This window comes from Apis laboriosa, unplaced genomic scaffold, assembly GCF_014066325.1.
Source record: "Apis laboriosa isolate Shangri-la unplaced genomic scaffold, ASM1406632v1 scaffold13_cov153, whole genome shotgun sequence".
Lineage (NCBI taxonomy): Eukaryota > Metazoa > Arthropoda > Insecta > Hymenoptera > Apidae > Apis > Apis laboriosa.
This window is the reverse complement of record NW_025221370.1, coordinates 4,181,609-4,206,980: the sequence shown is the minus strand read 5'-3', so window position 1 is coordinate 4,206,980 and position 25,372 is coordinate 4,181,609. Positions and strand designations below refer to the sequence as shown.

At 26.4% G+C, this 25,372-nt stretch overlaps 5 protein-coding genes across 6 annotated transcripts in view; 2 read left to right on the top strand and 3 right to left on the bottom strand.

Moving 5' to 3' along the window:
* Positions 1–6,490, bottom strand: part of LOC122720924 (mucin-22-like) — a 174,366-nt gene extending 167,876 nt beyond the window's left edge. The window contains exon 1 of the mRNA XM_043948022.1: positions 5,767–6,490. Coding sequence (XP_043803957.1) covers positions 5,767–5,914 — 148 coding nt within the window. The 5' untranslated portion in view covers positions 5,915–6,490. The remainder of the gene's footprint in view (positions 1–5,766) is intronic.
* A 5,566-nt stretch (positions 6,491–12,056) lies between these two features.
* On the bottom strand, positions 12,057–13,388 carry LOC122720837. Its single transcript, XM_043947863.1, has 6 exons — positions 13,365–13,388; positions 13,142–13,256; positions 12,931–13,048; positions 12,764–12,845; positions 12,503–12,689; positions 12,057–12,371 (listed from the first exon to the last, which is right to left on the bottom strand). Exons 3-6 carry the CDS (start codon positions 12,997–12,999, stop codon positions 12,158–12,160), a joined length of 552 nt encoding a protein of 183 aa, XP_043803798.1. The 5' UTR covers positions 13,000–13,048; positions 13,142–13,256; positions 13,365–13,388; the 3' UTR covers positions 12,057–12,157.
* A 777-nt stretch (positions 13,389–14,165) lies between these two features.
* Positions 14,166–17,658, top strand: LOC122720838 (dynein intermediate chain 2, ciliary). Its single transcript, XM_043947864.1, has 14 exons — positions 14,166–14,269; positions 14,392–14,496; positions 14,567–14,768; positions 14,914–15,009; positions 15,148–15,290; positions 15,367–15,450; positions 15,528–15,711; positions 15,827–15,985; positions 16,069–16,212; positions 16,286–16,392; positions 16,513–16,690; positions 16,776–17,007; positions 17,087–17,320; positions 17,402–17,658. Exons 1-14 carry the CDS (start codon positions 14,201–14,203, stop codon positions 17,577–17,579), a joined length of 2,115 nt encoding a protein of 704 aa, XP_043803799.1. The 5' UTR covers positions 14,166–14,200; the 3' UTR covers positions 17,580–17,658.
* Positions 17,659–19,375: 1,717 nt separating this feature from the next.
* LOC122720836 (fukutin-related protein) lies at positions 19,376–21,394 on the bottom strand. Of its 2 annotated transcripts, XM_043947862.1 has the most exons (4): positions 20,816–21,394; positions 20,445–20,702; positions 19,639–20,184; positions 19,376–19,559 (listed from the first exon to the last, which is right to left on the bottom strand). In XM_043947862.1, exons 1-4 carry the CDS (start codon positions 21,275–21,277, stop codon positions 19,479–19,481), a joined length of 1,347 nt encoding a protein of 448 aa, XP_043803797.1. In that variant the 5' UTR covers positions 21,278–21,394; the 3' UTR covers positions 19,376–19,478. The 2 variants fall into 2 exon arrangements, with proteins under 2 accessions (XP_043803797.1, XP_043803796.1); XM_043947861.1 differs by having other exon boundaries at positions 19,376–20,184.
* Positions 21,395–21,544: 150 nt separating this feature from the next.
* LOC122720978 (N(G),N(G)-dimethylarginine dimethylaminohydrolase 1) lies at positions 21,545–24,977 on the top strand. The gene is made up of 5 exons (XM_043948140.1): positions 21,545–22,047; positions 22,358–22,460; positions 22,548–22,645; positions 24,254–24,349; positions 24,446–24,977. The coding sequence occupies exons 1-5, from the start codon at positions 21,790–21,792 to the stop codon at positions 24,698–24,700; spliced, it is 810 nt and encodes a 269-aa protein (XP_043804075.1). The 5' UTR covers positions 21,545–21,789; the 3' UTR covers positions 24,701–24,977.
* The last annotated feature ends 395 nt before the right edge of the window (positions 24,978–25,372 follow it).

The following is a 25,372-nucleotide window of genomic DNA, read 5'->3' as shown; positions in this document are numbered from 1 at the left end:
TGGAGTTCACCTTCGGTGGTGATTTTATTTCACCTAATCCTATTGTTTGAACAAAAAAAGAATCTTAAACCGGAAAGTTTTCAATGTCTCTCGAAAAGAGATAAAGGCGAAAGAGGAAAGCATCGAAACGACCACAGCCCCGGTGGCTTGGCAATAAAGAGATCTTAACTATTCATTGTTCTGTATAATAACGGGAGCGAAACGAGCGTAACTGGTGGACTTGTGTACCCCATCGAGAAGAATCCAAACCCATATTTGGCCCTAAAAAAGAAGTTAATGTCCCTAATCGCGATCGATGGTAAAATTGCACCCTTTGAACGAGCCAAGCGTCGTATTTTGCTCAGCTCATAAAGCTCGAACCCGAAAAGAGAAGAAAAAAAAAGGTGGAAAAGAGAGAGAAATAGAAGATCTCGTGCAGAAAATGGTAACACGCGAGAAAACTCGTCTCGTTTACTAAAACACACCGCGCAAAGATATGCCATGTTTTTTTCTTTTTCAAGCGAGCTCGAGTTCGCACTTCATTTTGTATAAGGCGATATGCAAACGAGGTAAGAGAAAACGTGGTCAAGCTTATTGAATGTAAATTGAATTATATTATATGGATTCGCTCGTGAATGATCGATGGTATCGTCGTAAATGATTAACGAATTAACGCTGAATTCGAGATATATCCCTGATTTCAACGGCATTGAGCGATAATTCTAATTATCGTCACGGTCATTTTAAGTAAGAATCCATTTAAGAAAAAAATTCCTCAAGAGTTTGATCTTGAAAGTGATTTTTTTTGCAATTGGATTAAAACTAACTTTCACTCTCAACCTAATTAATTAACGATCCTCGAGATCGATCGTTGAGAATCTTACACTCAAATGGATATATCTTAATGTGATCCTAAATTTCTAGATTTCTTTTTCAAAGTAAAATTTCACGAAATCGAATCGCACGGTAAATTTTACGGCGAAATTTTAATCTCACTTATACAGATAGATATAATCGAAGCGATAAAATCGTCGGGAAAAAGTCAATAATGCGAGAGAACTGGTTTACTGTCCAACTTTCAACGGCAGATATGCATGATTTATCGCGACTTAAATCTCGTTTGGATCACATTGGTGTATCCAATACATACAAATAGAGCAAAACTGTCCATAGCTATATAGGTGAAACCTTGAAATCTTTGCATTCCATTACACGACCGTACACGTAATATGCAATACGCAATAATTAAGGAACGTATCGAGACCCCGGCAACTTTAAAACTATCATCCTTAAGATTTAGTTTGTTGCAACTAGTGGATAATTATTAAATTTTTAGCTTAGAATGAAAAGTGTGTTAAATGATTAAAGAAGAAGAAAAAAAGTGCTCACGCAGGTTTACGAAAGCTAATTTGATCGAGGATTCTTCTTTTCGAAAAGCTTCTCAATTATTAATTACAGAATCTCGTGGTATAATTCTGTAGGAGAAGAAAACGATAAATCACATTATTCCATAACAGCGTAATACTGCGTACTTGTAAATTAGAGAGGAATCATCTAATGCGGTGGGGTTAATCTTAATTAAATCTCTTCCTCAATCACCTAACATCGCGTGTACATTAATCTTTCCTGGAGGCTTCCTGGAGTTCTAACACGAAACGCTCTTTTATCCTATTTGCCTTTTCGTAGCTTGTAACTAGCTACACATACGTTGAAAATAGATAAGAAGTCCGCTCACGATCTTGTTAGTACGTAGATCCTCTCTTATCAAAACGCACAAAACGTTCTTACACATTGTATTGTGTAGCATGGCGCTTCCTTCGTCTCCATCTTTTATTTTATTTCCACCGCTTCTACGAACCTTACTTATCTTTTAGATAAGATTTTGAAACGCTGAATCACAATAGAAACGAGATAAATTGCAATATCGAGGAAAGATTTTTGTGTCGAGTGCGAAATTATTAAAAATTGGATATAATGTTTTCTTCGGAAAAAAAGAAATGCGTGCATCTTATCTATTCATATCTCTTTCTTCATTTTATTCAAACTCTTTGCGAAAAAGATATCTTTCCTTGAGATCGCACTTAAAAACTTCCTCTGTAATTAATTTTGAATAACAATATTGAAAAGATATTCGATCTTCTATCCATCGATTTGCATCAATTGTTTTTCGAAAAATAACAGAAGTTTAACGCGCGCAAAAAAAGAAAAAAAAAAAGAATTAATTAATAACACAGCAGGCAACTGTCGCGAACAAAGAGGGAAGCAATCGCGCGCTATGCTCGCATATACTTAACGTGTCGGATGATTTATTAACGAACCCGTTCCAAATCATAAATAACGCTAACGAATCGTAAATGTTTCATCGTTAAACAAACGCTTGGAGCGCATCAGGCTCGTACAGTTAATCGTTGGCAGGATTCGTACGATTCCATCCTCTTAACAACAGGCTCGACACGTACACGGTATACCATTCGTAACCAAGGTTGAAAAAGAACTCTACGCTGGCAGCACGTTTACGTTTAGTGCATGCATATGCATCAGATGTGCCAGACACTGTCGCACGTACTAAAATAACTTGCCAACTTGTTTGATTCTCTCATCCTGCGAAAATCGCGGCTACGTTTCAACAATAAAGACTTAATTAGATAAAGCGTCATCCTAAATATAAATTGATACCATGAAATTGCCGTTGATATATTTGCAATTAGCATTTTCTATTGTAAAATAAAGTTCTAAGAATTGTAAAAAAAAAAAATAATAAATGATCGATATATCAGGAAAATTCTTATAAAGATCGGACTAGAGATTAAAGAAAAATTGGATCATCGTCCAAATGGAATCGTGACAATCTATATTAATTTTGATTAAAAATTGTAAAAATACTAAAAGTTCAATTAAATTAAATTATCAAATCTACCGGACAAAAATTATATATAGATAGAGCTATAGAGATATATTTTTCTTCTCTTTTTAAAAAAATAGAAAAATCGACAAGGATCGATTTCGTTACGAATCTTTCAATTAGCAACGATAGAAGACGGATACACGCGTAACTGTTTGCCTTATTAAATTTAAAAAAAAAAGAGAGAGAGAAAGAGAGAGAGAAAGAAAAATCCTCGATTGTTCGCGATCACTCGGTTAGAATGTCTCTGAATCAATTTCGTTGTAGCACGGGTTTCAACACGTCCAGGTTACACCATACATCCTGTGTTGTTTCACACCGGCAACACCGTGTACGCACGAAGATCTTTTAAACGGAGAATTTCGACTTAATTATCGTTCGGCTGATTAATGATCGCGTATATACGTTTCAATGTGGCACCGCGTCAAATTCTATTTAACATTTTGTACGTCGATAGAAAGCGCGATCACGCGAGTAATTTGCACGCACAGTTAGTCTGTTTTGAGAGTTCATCGAGTTGGCATGCGACACCTCTGTGGACACGAACAGAAACGCATTTCCGCCTTTCTAAGCGAATGCAAATTAAACGGGCGCGATTAAGTTGATGGACACGATCCAACCACGGTCCCCGAATTCTTTTCTGGCGTGAGAAATTTTTCTAGGCGTGTACTCGTTAATCACCGTTTAACTCTTTGGTAAAAGAATCAGATTGTTACGCAGGTGTAATTAAATTGAGGAGTGAGGAGTCGTGCATACGAATTATATTTCCTTTTTTTTTTTTGGAAAAAATAATTCGAAAATGAGACGCGAGCGAGTTCAGGAGAAAAGAATTGCGAGTAATAAAATCTCTAATTTGTAATTTTGTAAATTTTACCTATATTTTTCGAAATTTCATTTGAATTCGGCGAGTTCGAGAAAGATCGTTGAAATATAAAATTAAGGCGATCATGTTGTAAATTAACTATATACAAGTTAAAACTTTCTCTAGTATAATGGACACAATTAAAATTAAACAGCGAAACGATTTTTCCCAAGAATTATGTAATCTTTTTACTACGGATGTTACTTCAGATGTTACTTTGACGTGAATTATCGAGGACGATGCATTTCAATTGCACTTGCTCAATTCCATCTTTAAGAGAGTCAATTTATCCTGCAAACTCGTTCCTCTTTTAAATTACGAACGATTAAATAATTCGTATAGACCGAGATTCGTTCTTATTCTACGTAAAACTGTAAATTTTTGCTTATTTTGATATCGCATTCATTCATATTCACGCTCTATTCTTATTAGAAATTGCGGTAGTTTATTACTAATTGAAAATTTGTAACAGATGTAAAAAAGAAAAAATAAAAATCTTATAAAAATCTAAATATAATAAATATTTTAATGAAAATTTATCCTGAAAATATCTGAATCACGTTGTATATTAAGAATCAGCATCAGGAATTATATTCACGATAATAAATTATAATATACAATAATGGTTACTCGTTTTTTAACGCGCGTAATTCACGATTGTTTTATACTTCTATTTTTAAATAATTTCATAGATCAAAAGATACAGGGAGATATGTGAAAAAAAATAAGACGAAGATTTCAGAACACAGAAAGTAAAAGGAAAATGAAATTTTTCCCGTGAAAAGTAGGTGTGCGTTAGAAGATTACTTCGGAAAGGCACAAGGCCTTACTCGGCGAACGTATAATACTTTCACAGAAGCGTTAGAGCAAAGGTCATTCTTCCCCGGCAAAAGACGAGTAACAAAGTTCAAGCATTCACCGTCATACTGTTGATTTCGAGAGAGTGCAATTGCCGCAAACGAAAAACGTTCATAAATGTTACGTATATCATTGTTTTACGACGAAAAATTTCGAAAAGAATCTCATTCAATGTGAAAAAAAATGACGAATAAGAAAATATCAACTTTTTTTATGATAATTATGAAACGTTGCATGTATAATACATAATTGAAAAAAAAAATATAATATCTTTCTTTTTATAAGATCGTAATATTTTAAAAAAAGATTGTAACATACATTGTGCAATAACCATAATCGCGACACTTTCGATAATTTAAATGAGCGGTGACATTCGATGCAAATTGTAACGTGTATAAAATCATCGATGAGAGGGCGTTGTCATGAAAATTTGATTCCTTTTCGAGAAATAAATATTTTAATAAATATTTTTGTTATGCATATTTAAAGAGTTAGGATGAAAAATTAGAATTACAAACAACGTCCTCAAACAACGATTATGAATAAATAAAATTGAAAATCCGTATGTATATATTATGAATGTAATAAAATGAATGAAAATAATTAATTAGAAAATTAAAGTGATAGAGAAAAACACGGAAAAAAGAAAAAAATATGTTCATAACGAGTCCAATTGAAAAACATTGTATGTATGTATGTATGTATATGTGTATGTATGTATGTATGTATGTATGTGTGAAATATAATTTATAATTCATAGATGGCGTCTTCGAAATTTCTCAATATAAAAATACATGTAAATTGCACGCATACAATTAAACCCACGAAAGAAACGTGTTACTCGAAGTACGTATTTAACGTATTCTAAACTATTTCGATCTTGTTTATAAACACGTTGTGCTCGATACTACGAAATCAATTTCTCAGAAATTTTATCCGTATTTACAATTGTATTTACATTTTTTAAAGAGATGAATACAACATTTGACTTCGAAAATTCTTGGAAATATGACTACGCTTCATACGCACATGATCGATTTTTAAATTCATTAATACAAAATCTTAATAACAAACAAAGTTATCATACGATTAAGAATCAAACGGAAGTGTTAAATAAAAGATTCGATGCCGAAAAGAGATATCGAAAAGAAAATCATTGACTGACCTGTATGGACGCGATGCTTGGCGTTGGTCTCGTTTGCCAAAAGAAGATTGTCGTACTCCAGTGTCGTCACATCCTTCATATGCACTAACACAATCACGAAAGTCACTAATATTAACACTATTGTTACCACCGATCGGTTCACCGTCATTTTGATCACGAAAATATGCGTTTTCCGGCCACGAAAAATCCGTCGCACGACGCGGGATACGCCATTCGATCACATTTTCGCAAACCGCGAGAATCGAAATTTCGATGAGGAAAGCTCGAAAATATCGAACGCTCGAAGCGGGAAGTTCGAATACCGCAATCGTATACCGAATGCTAATCCTCGCATATTATTAAAAACGCGATAAACACGATGATAATAGGACAAAACACGATTATAAAATTCGCACAACGCTATTTCGATTGTGATTTACTCATTATTTCTCCGCATTTAAATTTTATTTGCCGATACAACGCGAAGTTGTCCCTTTGACGCCACAAATTCGATACGTGCGCAGATCGAACGAATTGTCATAATTACTGCGCATAGGACAGAACCCCGCGTACGAAACGAGTGCACCGTTCACGGATGAGAAACTCTAGGTCGGTGAAATTTCGCGAATTCTCTTCGTTCTCTCGATTCATATCACACAAAGGATTGTCAATCGGCAAACATTACACACTCATCAACTGTCACTCGCGTATACATAATTGGGTACGCCGAAAATAAAAGCAAATATTCGAAACCGCGCGTGCTACCACTTTTAAAAGAAGTGTGCGCCACACGAGTCCATGCTACACTGCGAGGCGACAGTCAGGTGTTTCAAGCAGCCGCCACGCGACATCCGCGCCATCCATTGGCCTATCACTGAACATTCGGTGTCGCGCGTAAACCACCGGCGCGCTTTTCACGCGCACGTTCCTTACGTCGTTCTTGGTGTCACGTGGCCCCACTTGACTTCATTCATGGAGACAGTCCTTTTATATGAGCGTATGTATGCGTAAGCATTGCCCGGCTGTATAAGTATGCATCATTCTTATGTGTATCTTTTCTTTTTTTCTCCAATGTATAGAGGTCGATTTTTGCATACACAGAATAGAAAATTTAAATAATTATTTTATTAATAACACATACTACTTTCTTACATTAGCATAATCAGACATTGTCAGAATTTCTCCTCATTCTATATATCAATTTCAATGCCTAACATGTTCAGCAATAAAAATGCACGATGTGTAATATTTCTCCGAATCCCTGCAACCAACCAAAATGTAATCAATTCTTGGAAAATCGAATTTTAAAAATATACATAATCAAAAAATCAATACTATTCTATCTTCTTCTATTCGTTTCTCATTCAATACATATTTCCAATTCAATTTTAAAATCACATTTTTAACTCTATCAAATTTTCAATCACCCTCCCACGCTATCTCCCTTTTTTATGATTACCAATCTTGAATAGCGTGCAAATATTGCCCAACATCTGTAAACCATCCGCCGATCGCTTCTAAGCAGTTTCCTGCACGAAAGCAGTCGCGGATTCGTTCGTTACCTACATTTCCCTATCGGCAGCGATTTCTCACCGTCTCTCCCTCCACCCCTATCCTTAGCAAAGTAAAATCGCGCGTCGAAATCACGTAAGCGTAACCTCTTCGCGAAGAAGACACGGATGCCTCGCTCTACCGGTATTTAATTAAGCCCGGTCATTCGAGAGAGACAGAAAGAGAGAAAAAAAAGTCGTTGGTACAGGAAGCGATGGGTTTCGAGTACGCGGAGCAGCGGACCGTAGTTCGAGCCCCGTTACGGGACCAGATACATTGGCGTAGTCTCGATCGATCGGATATCGTTGTTTTCGCGACCGATCCTCGCGCACAGTGAGGACGTCCCGACGCCGGTGTAACTTGGTATTCCGAGGGATCGCGAACCGCATCGATCTTAAAAATTATCGACACGAAACTCGAGAGTAATGGTCAAAGTGGCTTTGTCTTCGTCCTTTGCGTTCCCCTATTCCGTTTTATCTCGCTTTATCTGTCCACCACGAAAGGCAAACGATCCGTGTTCGTTTTTCACCCTGACAAGGAAATGAACGATCGATGCACTTCCAATCGCGATACGTAATCCCTGACCGCAGAGACGATCCCGCCGAGTAATTTTCATGCTGCAAGAAGAAAAACACGGTTTCCATTATTGGATTGATAGAAGAATTGCCATGTTTTAATATTATTGTAGGATAATGGGAAAGCGATTTGATGTATTATCTGTGAAATTTGTATGTAACAGAATAAAATGAGGAAATAAAGATCGTGTTGGTCCCACAGGTAGTCAATTTTTTTTCTAAAGTCATAGAATAGTATAGAAGATTGTAAAATGTATCTTCCTCTAATGAGCCACTGTTCAACCATTTTTCTCACGAATGAAGAATTCACAATACTTTATTGTTCGGTCTATGGAGACGACAAACTTGTATCTTTCTAATAGTCGCTACAAGTTTAAGACATTTCCGGCGTGGTTATGAATGATTTCAAGCGGCGAACTATTATTGTATTTTATTTGTTTGTATTTACACTTGGATTTTATTAATGTTATTCGATGTTATGAGATGAGATTTGGAATAACTTTCAGAACATATCTAAGAGAAAAATCACGGGTAACGCGTAATTTAATAATGTCTAAACATGGCGCTACGTACCAATGAAATTCTTCTATGCGTCTTTATTTTAGACGCTTCTTTTTTCAAGCCTTGGGGGACATATTCTCACGAAATCCGGTTCTACTGGTTTGGGGTTAGATACGAAGCTGAAGTTTAGCTGCGGTGGCCCGAGAAATCGGCACCTCTGCTGATTACTATATCGTAATGTATCGTTAGATTAGTTTATTTATTAGAAATGAAGTTATGTGTCAAAATCAAGACCATCACCAAAATATTTATAATCCTTTAATCATTCTTTCTTGAAATCTATCTGTAAATGACAAAAATTGATATTAAATGAAGGATTTGAATTATTTTTTTACGATATTAAATCATTTACATTCACACAAACTTTCACGTGAAAAAAAAGATCAATTTGTTAAAAGGAAAGGAAAACGAAAGACTATGTACTGAGAAATTTGTCAGGTAGAATCTAATTAACTTAACACACATATCTTAGGTTTGTAAAATCTTCGTAAACTAAGAATGAAAAAAAAATGATAATTCTTTTCAATGCCTCGTCGTGCATTGATATAAAATTTATATCAATATTTTAAAATGCATATAAATCATCAAAAAAAAAAAATATATAATTATAGAAAAATTAATTGATAATCTAAATATTAAAATGGATAACAATTAAATAAGTCTCAATTAATTTGTTAAATTAATCTCTAATAACTTGATACGACAATATCGTTGGCTGGAATCTCATTTATGAAGCAAAGTTACCTCTCTTTTCGCCTGTATGAATAAATGAAAAGATATTAGCGGCATTCATATTACAGATTGTCACGTTCGCCAAGGGGATGAAATTTATTACTTCAAATTGGTTACAAAATACGCAATAATTCTCGTATAATTTATGACCATACCAACAGTGTTGACGACGCATCCTATGAATACATCTTTCTCATATAATGTTATACATACGAGAGCAATACGAGAGAAACCAGGTGGATTTAAATATTCATACGCAATGTATCTCGTATATCAGTTTGCGAGTACTACGAATACTAAGTCTACGTATACAGAGTGTCGTTTTAAAAAATCCATGATTTTCTATTTATCGATTTATCTTAACATTTATATTGTAAAGCATAGAAGATTAATAATCTCGATCATAAATTTAAAAAATATCGCTTTAATATATTTCTATTAAAAATTATTGAAAATATATAATTTGTTATGAAAACGGATAAATAAATATATATTTCATAATGTTTGAAAATCATATACTCACGAATTTATTTTATTATACATTTTCAAACTGTTCGTAAAAATTATTTAAATTTTAATTATAATGTTCATGTAGAAAGATAAATGTTTCACCCTGTATACAGTATCACACATAGCCAAACACCATGTCCGTGTAAAAGAGGTTGTTAATTTCTCCCTGTAAGATCCACGGCGGTGGGCTTCATTAAAAATTGAACTGGTCAGAATATCAGAGAGAAGAATAAATTTAAAACGTATGAGCCATTAATTAACAGTCCAATTGCCGATATTCTTATTCCACGAAATGAAGTTTACATACGCCTCGAAAAAAAAATATCTTCGTAAATACACCAATTTATTTCTGCAAAATATAAAAACTATATATAGCAATACTTGTGTATAAAGTATATATATTACATTTAAATTGCTTACATTACGTAAAAATTTCCATAATTTTTTTTCTTCTCTTCTACTCTTCTCTTTATTTAATATGTTATTTTAATTGAAAATATTTCAAGAAAAGAATTCTTTTCATTGACAAGAGATCGCAATAAGAACTCTATACAAATACATTTATAGTTGCTAGATATCGCGAACAATGAACTCATGGGAAGTAGGTATACTTGCATCGAGCCAACATGTTTCTATATAACTGTAATGTTTATTAGTATATATATCTATTAAATTTGAATTAATGTAATGAATATAATTTGATTTACAAAAAATTTTGTCTAAAATTTCCACTTAATTGTATTGATTCAAATGTGATTAAATACATTATATGATGTAAATACGATCTATTTCTTCTTAATATAAATTTTATTATATTTTACTTGCATTATATATTTTAATTACATTAAAAGAAATCATATTCTAAATTAATATATTACTTGCCATAATGTTTATTTGAAACAATTCTGATTAAAATACACATTTTCTTAGATATATAACTGTATGTTAAACAGAATATATATAATTGCTGGTATTCATACACATTTATTGAAATTTAAGAATTCTCCTTTCTTATGCTAATTTTGTTCTTTTTATATATCTTTGTTCATTGTATGCATTCTGAAACTGCACCTATCCGAGTGAATAAAATAAAGAATAAAGGCACATTAAACGTGAAGAATGAGAAATGCAAAATAAAGGCAATACACAAAACTCGAACATACACAATCGAATGAACGAATATTTATTTTTAACTGTCAAATAATTATTAATTATTTAATATATAATTATAATATAATTAATAATTATTAAATATACAAATTAATAAAAAATGATAATAACTTATCAAAATAAATTATTAACATTTTTCTAAAAAAAAATATAATATATAGTAAGTACATATATATACATATATTTGAAAAATATACTTGCGAACAATATGTAATAGAGTTCTGTATCACGCATATAGCTCGAGGAATTTTTAAAATTTTCCTAAGTACAATCACAATGTGCAACAGATCAACCAGGTAAGATACAAAAAGTGGGAATACAGAAAGGAAGCTTCTATAACGGTAATATAAAATATAGTCAAATTATTGCACATAGAAGATAAGAAATGAACTACATTGTTTTTTTCCTCTGAAGACGATCTAGATAAATTGCGCATTATGAAAAAGACTGCATTTCCTCAGGAAATATACAAATGTATACATATAGAGATACAAGATTTCCATATGTTATTTTAATAACATTTTAATATCAGTATTAAATAATGCCAGTATTTTTTATGAAAAAAAATATATAATAAAAACACTAATTTTCCATTGAAATAAGAGAAGTTGTAAAAATTTTTATAATGCAAAAAAAAATGTAAAATCAAATAAAATATTTTAAAAAATATTTTAAAAGTAATTAAAAACCTATGATGAATATTATGTATTTGATATTTAATATAATCTATATATTATATCTACATATTATATTATTATTAATATTAATATTATATATGTAAATTACATCAAAAATATGTTTATATATTTTTTAATATTAATAAAATTTATAGGATAATAAATTACCATTATTTTATCAATTTATAATTTTCTCACGGCACTATTAGCAATATCTTAAAGCTTAAGTAATATCCTGAAGTGACAGCAACGGATATATCTATTGCGATTTCATACAAAATAGATGTTGCGAGATTTGCCGATACACAATTGAGAAATTATTTGAATAATATTCTTAGAATAATTACTTTAGTCACGAATAAGACGAGTATCTACATCATTAGAGCATTTAATGTTTGATTACTTTTTAATTAATTTTTAACATAAATAAATTTTATAAAAAATTAAATATAAAATTAAACAAATAATAAATTATAATTTATATACTGTAAATATCTGGTATATTTAATTTTCATGATTCAATATATAAAATCTTGCATTATATAATTACATGAAACTTTGAAAGATTAAATTAATATTTAATAATACATAAAAAATAAATAATTTATAACATACTTAAGACATATATACAACAAATTATAATATATGACATTGACAACGAAAGCAATCACCAGTGCACTTATAAGATTTCATAAATTTGAGTTCCGGAGATGGTTGTGCAGGTCCTAAGTTCAAAGAATCTTCACTTTCTTCACTCATTTCTTCAATACTAAATGTATCAGTAAGATCTTGTTTATGTTTTGAAGAATCTTTTGATTTAGTTGTTCGAAAAAGAGTCATTTCTCCTTCACTAAAAGCATATAAATATGCATAATAATGAAAAATGTTGAAATGAACATGTGTGTATATATATATATATATATATATATATATATATACACACACACACACACACACACACACACACAAATCTTTAACAACCTTTCACTATCACTATGCCAATATTCAACAAGAGGAAGATGTTCTTTATTTTTATTTGGTACAGGAAGTCTTTGAATAGAAATCAGACCAGCAGCACTAGTAGCAGCCCCACAATTCTTATCATATTTTGGCAATTTTACATAATCTGAATTACGTTGAATACGTTTAGCTTGTTCAATCCGTGCCTCTATTCAAAATAAATATCATATGAAAAAAATTGTAAACATTATCATATTTCTACATCATAATTAACAATAATACCAAGTTTCTTTTGTAACTGTTTAGTAGTAGAATTATGTTGAGATGTCTGTGTCTGATTGCTACTACAACTGCTATCGCTTCCCTAAAATATAAAATGTATATTCTTTTTATTTTCTCTTTTATTTCATTTTTATTATAATAAAATACATTTGAAATTATATATTTACCAAAAAAATTCTTTCATCTTCTACATGATTAGTAGTTTTTGGGTCACTGTCAATTCCACTATCTTCCATCACAAAATAAAAATATATACCAAATTAAAAATTAATCCTCCCGATTCATCTGAAATAAGAAATTTTTAAATTAATAATAAAAAATTCTTATATATAATCACATATAAACATAATATTTTTTAAATAACTATCAAAATAATACCTCTGAATACTTAAATATTTAATAATGGACAAAATCCATCTTTAATTTAAATTTCATTTTTTTATACACAAGTACTTTGAACAAGTACTTTGAACTTATAAAATAATAATTTATTCTGAAATATAATATAATTTAAATATAATTTATATATAATACACCATTATATAAAATTCTATTATGTAAAATTTTATTTAATAAATGATAATTTAAAAATTTTACTCACAAATATTTGTAAGCTATCCTGACTTATCTACAAGTAGAAAACATGCTTACATTATCATGGTATGCTCCATTATTGATTTTCTTTCCTCTATATAACCATATGTAACATAAGATATTTTAAAAATATTATTTCTTTTTCTTAAAATGTAATATTATGAATAAATATTCTATCTTTAAATTACATATAAATTTACAATTAAATATATTATACTTTATCCTTTATCTATTCAAATATAATTTTTAATTTATAATATATGTATACTAACACAAAATTAAGTAAGGAATTTTAAGAACTTTAATTTTTTTTTATAATATTATAATATAATTTAAATATAATGATTATATCATATGAAATAATTATTTTCTTAAAACAAATAATATTTAAATGTTATGGTAATATGTTTCCTAGGAAACCAGAATTTATTTCTTGTATATTTATTAAAAAGACAAAGATATAAAGACAGTTCTTCAGTTTAGTTTTCATTTAATTTTCTAATACATGTTTACTATATGAACTGTTCCTCAGTTATTTATTACAAAAAAAGCATATTTAATTAATACAAAACATATAAATGAAATTCTAGATCTTTTTAGAATCAAAAATTTTTATATTTTTTAAATTAAAAGAATTTGAGTAAATATATAAACATAACAAAAAAACTAAATTCACAATATTAATAATAAAAAAATTAAAAACTGTAAAAATAAACTATTATATAATAATAAAATATATATTAGGTAATATAATAAATATAATACACATGATACATTAATTTATAATATTTATAATATTTCTATGTGTAGTTGAAATATTAGATAATTTTCAACTTAAAAATTATGTATACGCCATCAGTAAGGAAAACATCTAGAATAACAGATGCAGTACCAACAAAAGAGATAACAAGAGTTAGTATTTCATATATATTTTTCATTTGATTATAATATAATTTCTGATATTTAAAAATCTATTATTATTATAAAATTATACATATAAAAATTAATAATAATCATTTGTTATTTATATTTAGCACATAAGTTTCTTGAGAAGCCGTATGGACATAGGTGCTGATGTAGATTGGTTACGAGGAAAAATTATTTTAAAGCCAGAAGATCAATTACAATTAACTGATGTAGTATGTATCTTTTCGTTACTAAAACTTCATATATATTATATGTTTTCAAAAAAATTTGATAAAATTTTAGGAATTACAAGAAGAATTTGCTAGAGTTTTAACTATACATAATACAAGAATTCCAGATTCTTTAGTGGAATGGTCATGGAAATTGAAAACATTCATAATGTTACCTCCTCCACCACATTTAGTAACATTTCTAAGTATACCTGGATTGATATTGCACAAAGATTCTGAGGAAGCCAAAATACAGTTAGCAGAAGACCTTATTGGTAAAATTTCATAAAAATAAATTAAAAATATAATAAAAATATAATATTAAAGAAACCTATAATTAATTTAATATTTTATTAAAAATATTGACTATTATTATAGTAAATATTTTATTTTATAGTAAATATTGACTATTTATTATAGTAGAAATAGAAGAACCTATTTTGTTAGAAGAAGAAGAAGAGGAAGTTGAAGAAGAAGAAGAAGAAGTGGTGGTAGAAGAAATAAAAAAGCCAGAAGGTAAAATAATTAAATGTAAAATAAGCTAAAATAATAATGAAAAAACTAAAAATTTTTTTACATATACTTTTTTAAATATTTAAAATAAAAATTAATTCAAAATTCATTTTACTAATAATTATTAACAAAAAACTGAAGAACCAAAAGAACATGAACATGAGCATGAACATGAACATGAACATGAAGAGGAGGAAGAAATTGAAAGAGTAAAACCAAAAAAAATACCAAATCAATTTAATTTCTGTGAAAGGGCTGCTTTAACTTATACTAATCCTATGCGAGTAAATATTATAAAATATAATTTGTTTAATTACATTTATATTATTTATAGGAATAATACATTTATATTATTTATAGGAAACAAGTACTCAAACAATACCACCTCCAACTGAATTATTTAATACTCATGTTTTTCAATGGACAATATTTGATGAATACCAAGTATATATTTTTTTTTAAACTATTTTGTAATCATTTGTATGAATTAAAAATATGGCTAATATATATATATATTTTAGGAAGATTTTGCTCAACAACAACGTGAAAAAGAAAAAGAAAGAAGAGTTCCACTTCCATTAAAAAAAGAGGATATAAAAAAAAAAGCTCAGACAGAATCTGATGCAATATCATGTAGAATGATACAAGCTGCAAAAACATTAGAACGAATGGTGAATCAAAATATTTTTGATGAAATAGCTCAAGGTTGATATTTTATTAATTATTAATTTATTAATTATTAATTTTTATTAATTAAATTATTTTCAAAATAATTATATTTTATTTAATAATAATATTTGTTTTATATAAATATCATTAGACTATAGATATTGGGATGATCCAAGTGATGAATTTAAAACTGAAGGATCATTATTACCCTTATGGAAATTTCGTTATGAAAAAACTAACAAACATGATGTTACACACTTATGCTTCAATAGTAGATATTATGATTTATTTGCAGTTTCATATGGAGCAAGTTAGTAAAAAATATTACTTTAATAAATTTAATTATACAAAGAATTATTACATGTACAATTGTTATATATATATATATTTCAGTGTCATTTAGTAGTTTGATAACAAATGGAAAAGTATGTTTATTTACTTTAAAAAATCCATCATATCCAGAATGGATCTGTTCAACTGATTCACCAGTAATGTGTTTGGATTTTAGTGAACAACATCCACATCTTTTAGTTATTGGTAAAATATAAAAAAATAAAAAATCTTACAAAAATCTTTTTATTTATAATGATACTTATATTTTCAATTAAAGGTACTATGGATGGTTCTGTTGCTGTTTACAATATAATGTTGCCACCTTCAGCTCCTCAATATAGAAGCAATGATGTTATTCAAAAACATGGAGGTATTGTATGGCAGGTTTGTTTATTATTAATAATATATGTTTATTATTAATAAAGAAATTTAATATCACATTTTTATTGTAACTTCAAAATTTTAAAAAAATTTAATACGTTGAATATTAATATAATATCCAAGGTACATTGGGCACCAGATACAGAAGAAGGTAAATTAGCATTCTACAGTGTTAGTATTGATGGGAAAATAAACTATTGGATATTAAATCAAAATGACCTTGGTTTGACAACTGTAATGACTCTTTTTCTGGATAGACCACCAATACCTGGACCAGATGGAACTATGATTACATTAAAAGGTAATTTTATATAATTATATTAAAATATATTTTATATAATTAATATTTTTTTTTTACTTTAATAAATTTTAATATAATTTATTAGGTTGTGGAACATGTTTTGCATTTCATCCTACGAATCAAAATATATTCTTGGTTGGAACAGAAGAAGGAACAATTTATAAATGTAATACAGCATATAGTAGTGTTTATATGAATACTTATAATGAAGCACATAATATGCCAATCTATCAAATAGTTTACAATAAATTCAATTCTAGTATATTTGCAAGTTGTTCTGGTGATTGGAGAATAAAAATATGGGAAGATGACAGAATGTAAATATCAATTATCACTTATAATTATTTAAATTTTTATTTTCTTCTCATGTTCATTAATGTTATAAATTTTTTATAGGGAACCTCTTTTTATGTTTGATCTTAATGTTCCAATTGGAGATGTTCAATGGGCACCATATAGTTCAACAGTATTAGCTTGTGTTTCAAATGATGGGAAAGTTACAGTTTTTGATTTGAATGTAAATAAATACAGACCAATATGCAATCAACCAGTTGTTAATAGAAAGAAATATAAATTAACTAAACTTGCGTTTAATAATAAATTACCATTCCTTATAGTAGGTGATAATAGGTAAGAATTTGTTTTATATAATTTTATTTAACAATATAATTATTTATTTAATAAAAATAACATATATATTTATATGAACAGAGGTACAATAAATACATTAAAACTGTCACCAAATCTCAGATTGAAAGTAAAACCAACCAAGAAACAACTTCATTTAACTCATAGAGAATTAGAAATTATGAAATTAGAAAGATTATTAAGTTTTGTACGTGAACCACTTGTTTTGCCACAACCGAAAGATATAAGAGTGGTACATTAATTAAGTCATATTTTTAATCATAAATATATTTTATGTATGTATGTATTTTTTTAAATAAAATATATTTAAAGATATCATATTATAGATATCATTTTTTTATAAAAATTTTATTATTATTATTATTATTATTATTACATTATATTATAAAAAGACTTTATGTTTTTGTAAACATCAGCACTTTATTAACATTTTCTATAACAAAAAATACCTATCATACATATCAATATCTATCATTAATATCTTTATAAACAAATTGGCACTAAATTTAGAATAATTTATAAAATTAAACTTATCATCTATTGCTGTAACATGTCTTCTAAACTAGAAGCAATTATTAACGATTATGAAACTACTATAATATATTTCTTTATAAATAGAATTATGAAAATTTTTGCAATTCCATACATATAACAATGCCACATACTTTCATATAATATAAATCTACTTTTAAATACTTCTAAAGAATAAGTTTGTAATTTTAGAAATACATTTAATTGCATATATATATATATATATATACATATATATATATTTATATTTATATATATGCATAAATAACAAATATTAATATATATACATATATAAAATTTAATAAATTTATTATTAAATATATATTTAATAAATTTAATATATTAATATATATTTAAAAAAATAATAATTAAAAGAATATATTTGTAAATATTGCATTATATATTTAAAATCATTATAGAAAATATATGATATAAATGAAAATATAATATTTTTATAATTAAAAATTCAATTAATATTTTTAAAAATTTTAATTCAATAATACATATGCAAATTCTTTATAAACTTAATACAAAATATTATCATTATACAAAATTTTATTTGCAGATATTTCAAATATAAATAAGCACTGGCTATCACAGTGTCTGTTACATTTATTTTTAAATAAATATTTTTATTATATAAATTTTTCTTATATCAAATAAATTATTAAAGTTATTAAATATATAAATAAATATTAAATAACATATGAAAATATAAAAAAATATATTATTCTTAAAAATAAATAATTTTTGTATCATTGGCACATTTTTATGTAAAATAAAATAACTTTTTTATGTAAAATAAAATAAAAATAAAATTTTTAATATTATAATTAATACTGAGATTGCATATGAAAAAATTAAAATTAAAATTAAAAAATAAAAATTACAAAATATTACTTTCTAAATCTATATATTTTCTTTATATAAAAAAAAGAAATTTATATTTTTTTTTAAAAGAAAGATTTTTGTATATGTAACTTATTATAATTATAAGTTTCAATATTATATTTAAAATAATCTATAATTTTTTTAGGAACTTGAAATATCTAATAATTCATCATTAATAAAATTAAAAAAAGTAAAATTTCTTATCAATAATATTTAATAATTATTTAAATACAATAAAAATTTGTTGATATCTATATTTATTATAAATATTAAAAAATATATAACATCTACATTTTCAAGGATATTTTATAGAATCTTTTTTTGTTCTCATACTAAATTTCTAGCCAAATTAATAATAATTCTTAGTTTATGATGATTAATATATAATTTTATAAAATATCAGAAAATAATATTTCTCATTTGAAAATATTATAATACATTTCTAATTCAATTTTTTATACTAATTTGGATAAGATTAAAATCATAAAAAGAGATTGTAAAGTCTCAATATTAATATTTATAGTAAAAAACAATTATTAAGATAATGTAAATTAGATAATGTATTATTAGATAATGTAAATTATATATTTAAAAAAAATTATTTTTCTAATTTTGTATATGATGTATTATAAGATTAATTTTTAATGAACAAAATCTTAAAAAGAAATTTTACCAGGAATTTCTGGATTTTCAATCACACCTCTAAAATATTTCAATTCTAAAAAATCCCTAATATTATTTGGACATGGTACTTGTCTGCCAGCAAACTCAATACTTGACATTGGATGAAGAAATTGCTCTGGAAAATCTTTATTATTTAAAAACCATGCATCTTTAACCATAGAACCATTTTTAACATAAAATGGAAGTATATTTACAGTTAAATGATTTATTTTTGAATACTGCACTTTAAAAAATTCCCCTTCTGTTGCTTTTTCCCAAACAAAACCATGATTATCAATAATAGGTTTATTCATGGCTTTAATTAACCATGGTGATCTTTCAAGATCATCACGATTTACTCCTATTTGTACTTCATGATCCCATGGTAAAATATCACCATTTCTCATAGCACCAAGTAAAGATCCACTTTCTAACCAAAATCTGATACCAACTTCTTCTAATTTATCAAATACATGATGAGCAACTTTCCTTAATCCTGAGAGGCAACAAGGTGGGGTATATCGATTTTGATAAAGATAAGAAGGAACACCATTTATAACTGATCCAAAACATCTAATACTGTCTCTAGAACAACCATACCATTCTATAGAATTGGAAGTTCTTATAACTTTTTTAATTCCCAACTTTTCAAACATAGATCGTTCGCGATTTTGATATAATTGTTGTACCTTCCATTGAAATTGCTGATTTTTATACAATGACTTTCCTTCATTAAAATGATAATTTGATAACATATGAATCTGGTAACATGTAATAAATTATCTACTAGAATCAATTTTACTAATTTTATTAATATTATTAATATGTGCTTATATATACTTATTTTAGAAAAATAAAAAACACAAAATTTTTAAATATTCAAAATTACAAGAAAAAAACATCCACTAAATTAACTTAAATAATTTATTTAAAATTTTTGTCTTCTTTTAATATAAAATTAATTAAAAATAAAATTAAGAAAGTTCAAATTAAATTAAATTAAAATTAAAAAAATACAAACCTTTGCTCCTAATGCAGTTGTTTGAATGTATAATGCATCCGTAAAAGGTAATAAGAAAGGATCAGTTAATTTTTTTAATAATTTAGTTTCAAGCATTGTAGCATGTTTTCCATTTACTCCATCACATTCATTACCAGTTATATATGAAAACTTGACACTCCATTCCTTCACTTTTAAATCTATATGAATGCAATTTAAAGTTATACTTCCTACTGGTACACTAACTATTCCTAATTTTGTAGCTTGTGATACAGTTTCCTATAAAAATTTCAAAATAATATATATACTATATTTACTTATTATAATAATTAAGAATAAAATTTAAAAAATTGCTTTAAAAGAGAATAATAAAAGTATATAATGTTTCTTACTTGTATGATTTGCTTAGAAAGTCGACTACCATCAGGTAAAAATAAAACAAACTTTGTTCGTACATAAAAAAGAGGATTTCTTTCATCATAAGATTTATTAAATTCCGGTTGCAAATTTATTAATTTAACGTTCTGCATACTTTCATTTGCAAAGTCTAAATCCAATGGAGGATATGGCAATTCATTGCTTATTATTAAAATTGGTATAGTAGGAAAAAAGCTTAATACAGACTCTACAGTTGAAGTCACATCATTTTCAAAAGTTTCAAATTCTCGTATAACCACAGTTACTAATCGAGCTAATCGACGATGAAATTTTTGTGGAGGATCAGGAGTAACGATATTTGGTGTCAACAACCGTAAAGTGTTTTGTGTAGCAAATAACCTCCATATTCTATACCATACAATGATATTACCTAATAGTGCAAGCACTAATAACGTTCTTACAAACTTAAAACGCATAATTATCGCTTATTATGCGATATCATTGTAAATTAAGTTTTCTTTACTTCATTTTTTTATGTATTATAACATTTCTAAATTACATTTAAATGTTTGACAAATCATAATATCTCTATATATTTTAATTTATTTCTCAGCATTACCAATCTATCATTTTCCAAATATAATATAAGAATAACACTGAAATATTATTTTTATATAATATTATTGTTTAATAAATGTTTCTATATTATTATAAAATCTTAATACTTCATGAATTAAAAACAAAATCTTTATTTTGAAATTTAGAAAGTTTAAAATCATTTGGCACTATCTGGTGACATTATAAATGTAAATGTTTAGAATACTGCTTTACTATTGTTTTTACATAAACGTCAAGATCTACATTTGTAGCATTCGGTGTTCTAATAAAATTAATAAGAAGATAGTATTTATTCTGTGATTGTTATAATTTAAATAGATAAAAAATAGTGAAGTATATTTTGAGAAAGAAATCTTTCTATTAGTGCACTATGCCTCTCCATCGTTATACTCATGCAGTTTTATGCAGAATTCCTCTTTCACTTCGTACAAGAGGCGAGGTCACATTAGATGAAGCTAGAACTCAACATTTGGCACTTGCTCAACTTTTGCGAGAACTCGATATCGATGTGGTTGAAATGCCACCAGATGAAAACTCACCGCTTTGTGTTTTTGTTGAAGATATTGCAGTTGTATGCAATGGTATTGCACTTATAGCTCGGCCCAATGAACCGTCGCGCCTAAAAGAGGTATATTTATATAAAATTTTATAAAAATTAATAAATATTTTTAATTAATATTATTATTATTTTACAAACAAAAAGATTCTAATTCATTGCATCTTTGTAAGAAAATCATATTTTAATATATATGTATAATAATATACATATATACGTATAATTTAAAAAACAAAATTTAAATTATTTCTTTGTGTTTGCAAAAAACAAAATAAATTTATTATATTTTTATGTGTATTAATGTACATTATGTAATAATGTACATTATTATATTAATAATGTTTCTAATATATGAATGACTAGACTAATGATGTAATTCTAGATTGAGACAATTAGAGCTGTTTTAAAGAAAGAATTGGAAATTCCTCTTATAGAAATAGCTGATAAAAATGCTCGTTTAGATGGAGGAGATGTTTTATTTACCGGTAAATTTTGTTTTAATTATTAAATTATTATATAATAATTATATAATAATAAAAAAGAAATTATTAATTAAAAATAATTGTTTATAGGTCGTGAATTTTTTGTTGGATTATCTCATTATACAAATGAAGCAGGTGCAAGAGCAGTTGCAGCAGCATTTCCAGAATATCCCTGTGTACCTATTAAGGTTAGTAAATTATTGATTAATAATTACTAAATAATTAAATTGATAACTATTTAGTATTTATTAATATATTAATATAATTTGTATAGTTATTTGCTTCTTAGTATATATTATATATTATATTAATCTTTGAATCTTGTATCTTATATAAATCTATTTCTAATATTTCTTTATTCTGAAAATGTAAAATATATTGCATGAAAATTATTTAATTAAATATTTCTTAAAATAAAAAAAATTAATGTTGTTTGCTTTATAATTTTATTCAATATTCTTATTTGTAGCATAACTTGTGTCATCAAAAGTATTATGTGTTATAAGGATATCAAAATGTATATGTATATTGTGATTGTTTTAGAAATGTACTTTTTTATGTTCTTAGTATTTCCATGATATGTTTATTTCTATATGTTAAAAATTTGTGAAATGTGATAATATTGATATAATTATAATAAAATAAATATATGGGTAATTGTATCTTATATTTTATATACATATATTTATATTTTATACATATATTAATTTAATAATTATATTCTTTGTTACTAATTTAATAATTATATATTTAATTCTACTATAATTCTTTGAATAAATATTGAAATGTTATTATAATAAAAAACATTTAAAACATATTTTCATAAAATATGTAACACATAAATATATTTGCACAATATATTGGTTAAAAATATGATTAATTAAAATAAAATATCAAAGATTTACTTTTCTGATATTCATTTAAGGTGGGTGATGGTGGCGAAGAGGTGATAGTGGAGAGTCTTACCTCAGCCCCAATTCAGGTTTGGGTGTATTAGACTGACTCTCTTTTGCATATTACATTGAAAAAAAATTTCACAATTTAGAAACACAATTTTGCACGATTTCAACAAGTTTATTTGTGAATATATTTTTTACAATTACCCATTGCAGATGTTTTACAGAATGCTTTCAGATGGAGTTTTATCTAGTATGTGAGTTATGGCTTAGTGCAATTTTGCACATGAAACACATACATACACTGATACACAAAATTATATTTCAATCTCGCATGTGATTAATATTTATAATGTTTTGCATAAATTTATCATGTTATGAAATTTTATAATGTAATTTTAATCAATTGTATATAAAAAAAGATGTATAAAATACAAAAAATTATTTTTTTAGAAAAAGAATATTTAATTTTTTTAAAATATGAAATTTTAATGATTGATTAAAGTTACATTATTTATTGCTCATAATATGCATATTAAAGTCAATTCAAATTAGTATATTATATCAGTTAATTTTCTTTATTTTTTTTTCCTCTGCAATGCTATAAAGAAATAATATATATATTTTTATAATATATTTAAATAATAATACTTTTTTATTCATGCCTTGTGTTAATTACAAAAAAACAAAATTAGTTAATGAAAATAATGCTTAAATTATTTAAAAATCTGTTTTATTGAAATAAAAACTTTTTTTGATTATTTCTGATATAGTTAAAATATCATATATATTTAAAGAAGTTAATTTTCTATTTTACTGCATTTATAATTACATATATATATTATATATATCATTTAAGATTGAGAGTATGTGTATTTTTTATTCAATTATTATTTATAGGTTGCTGAATCCAAACGTCTTAAAAGTTTAGTTACAATGGCTGGTCCAGATATTATTTGTGTAGGTGCTGGAAAAGAATCTCAAGAAGTTTTAAAGGTATTTAATTGCAATTTAACAATGATTTTTTATCTCTTATATTTATATATATATATATATATATATATATATATATATATGTTATTTGTAACATAGAGAATTGAGAGAGAAGCAACTTATAGTTACCAAACATTAACTGTGCCTGAAGATGCTGCAGCCAATGTACTTTATGTGAATGGAACATTGATTCACAGATCAGAAGATGAAATTCCACAATCAAGTAAAGTTTTTGCAGAAAAAATTGAATTTCCAACTAGATCATTACGTATGTCTGAATTAGCAAAGGTCAGTTCTGGTTTGACTTCTTGTTGTTTATTAGTACGTAGACCCAGACATATTCGCAGTATTTAAACTAAGAATTAAAAATATACCTAGCATAAGTGCTAGAATTATATATTGATGTGAATTATAAAATCAAGAGTTTAAATATTTCTAATAGAAAATGATATCAAAATACTGTGCAAAAACATTAACATAATGACGTAGCACGTATACGTCGTTCTAAAACTTTAATAACTATTTTAATGTGAACAGAAAGGATTATTTTATAATTATTTTATAAAAAAATTATCTTAATATAAAAGAGATTTTATATAATTAAGAAGATTAATATATTTGATTTTAAGATTTTTATAATAGAAATAATATATTAAAATTTTATTAATTTAATTTATAGATTTATATGATATAAAATCATTATACTTATCTTGCCATTAATGTGAGATTTATTTTTTTTTAAGATTTTATCATGGCAACATTAGATATATATATATATATATATTTTATATTTTTATGATTTCAAACATATTTTATCAATTAGTTACTACCTTATATTTTACTTGAATAATATGAATGTTTATTCATAATAAATTTATATCAAAATATCATAGAAATTGATATTGCACAAAATTTTTTTTACAAAGACAAAAAATACTTTAAATTAATTAATTTATAAATTAAATAAATAAATCAAAAAAATTTTTAATGTAGCACAAAAAAAACAAAATCATAAAATTAAAATAT

Bases quoted from the DNA above. Each gene is read 5' to 3' on its own strand.
- LOC122720837 (XM_043947863.1), bottom strand. From the start codon at position 12,999: ATGGAAGATAGTGGAATTGACAGTGACCCAAAAACTACTAATCATGTA. The intron at 12,846-12,930 runs GTAAATATATAA...TTTATATTTTAG, and splicing joins AAGATGAAAGAATTTTTTTG to GGAAGCGATAGCAGTTGTAG. The intron at 12,690-12,763 runs GTATTATTGTTA...TATTTTGAATAG, and splicing joins ACAGTTACAAAAGAAACTTG to AGGCACGGATTGAACAAGCT.
- LOC122720838 (XM_043947864.1), top strand. From the start codon at position 14,201: ATGTATACGCCATCAGTAAGGAAAACATCTAGAATAACAGATGCAGTA. The intron at 15,451-15,527 runs GTATATATTTTT...TATATATTTTAG, and splicing joins CAATATTTGATGAATACCAA to GAAGATTTTGCTCAACAACA. The intron at 15,986-16,068 runs GTTAGTAAAAAA...TATATATTTCAG, and splicing joins TGCAGTTTCATATGGAGCAA to TGTCATTTAGTAGTTTGATA.
- LOC122720836 (XM_043947861.1), bottom strand. From the start codon at position 21,277: ATGCGTTTTAAGTTTGTAAGAACGTTATTAGTGCTTGCACTATTAGGT. The intron at 20,703-20,815 runs GTAAGAAACATT...AAATTTTTATAG, and splicing joins TTTCTAAGCAAATCATACAA to GAAACTGTATCACAAGCTAC. The intron at 20,185-20,444 runs GTTTGTATTTTT...ACATGTTACCAG, and splicing joins CAACTGCATTAGGAGCAAAG to ATTCATATGTTATCAAATTA.
- LOC122720978 (XM_043948140.1), top strand. From the start codon at position 21,790: ATGCCTCTCCATCGTTATACTCATGCAGTTTTATGCAGAATTCCTCTT. The intron at 22,048-22,357 runs GTATATTTATAT...ATGTAATTCTAG, and splicing joins AACCGTCGCGCCTAAAAGAG to ATTGAGACAATTAGAGCTGT. The intron at 22,646-24,253 runs GTTAGTAAATTA...TATTATTTATAG, and splicing joins ATCCCTGTGTACCTATTAAG to GTTGCTGAATCCAAACGTCT.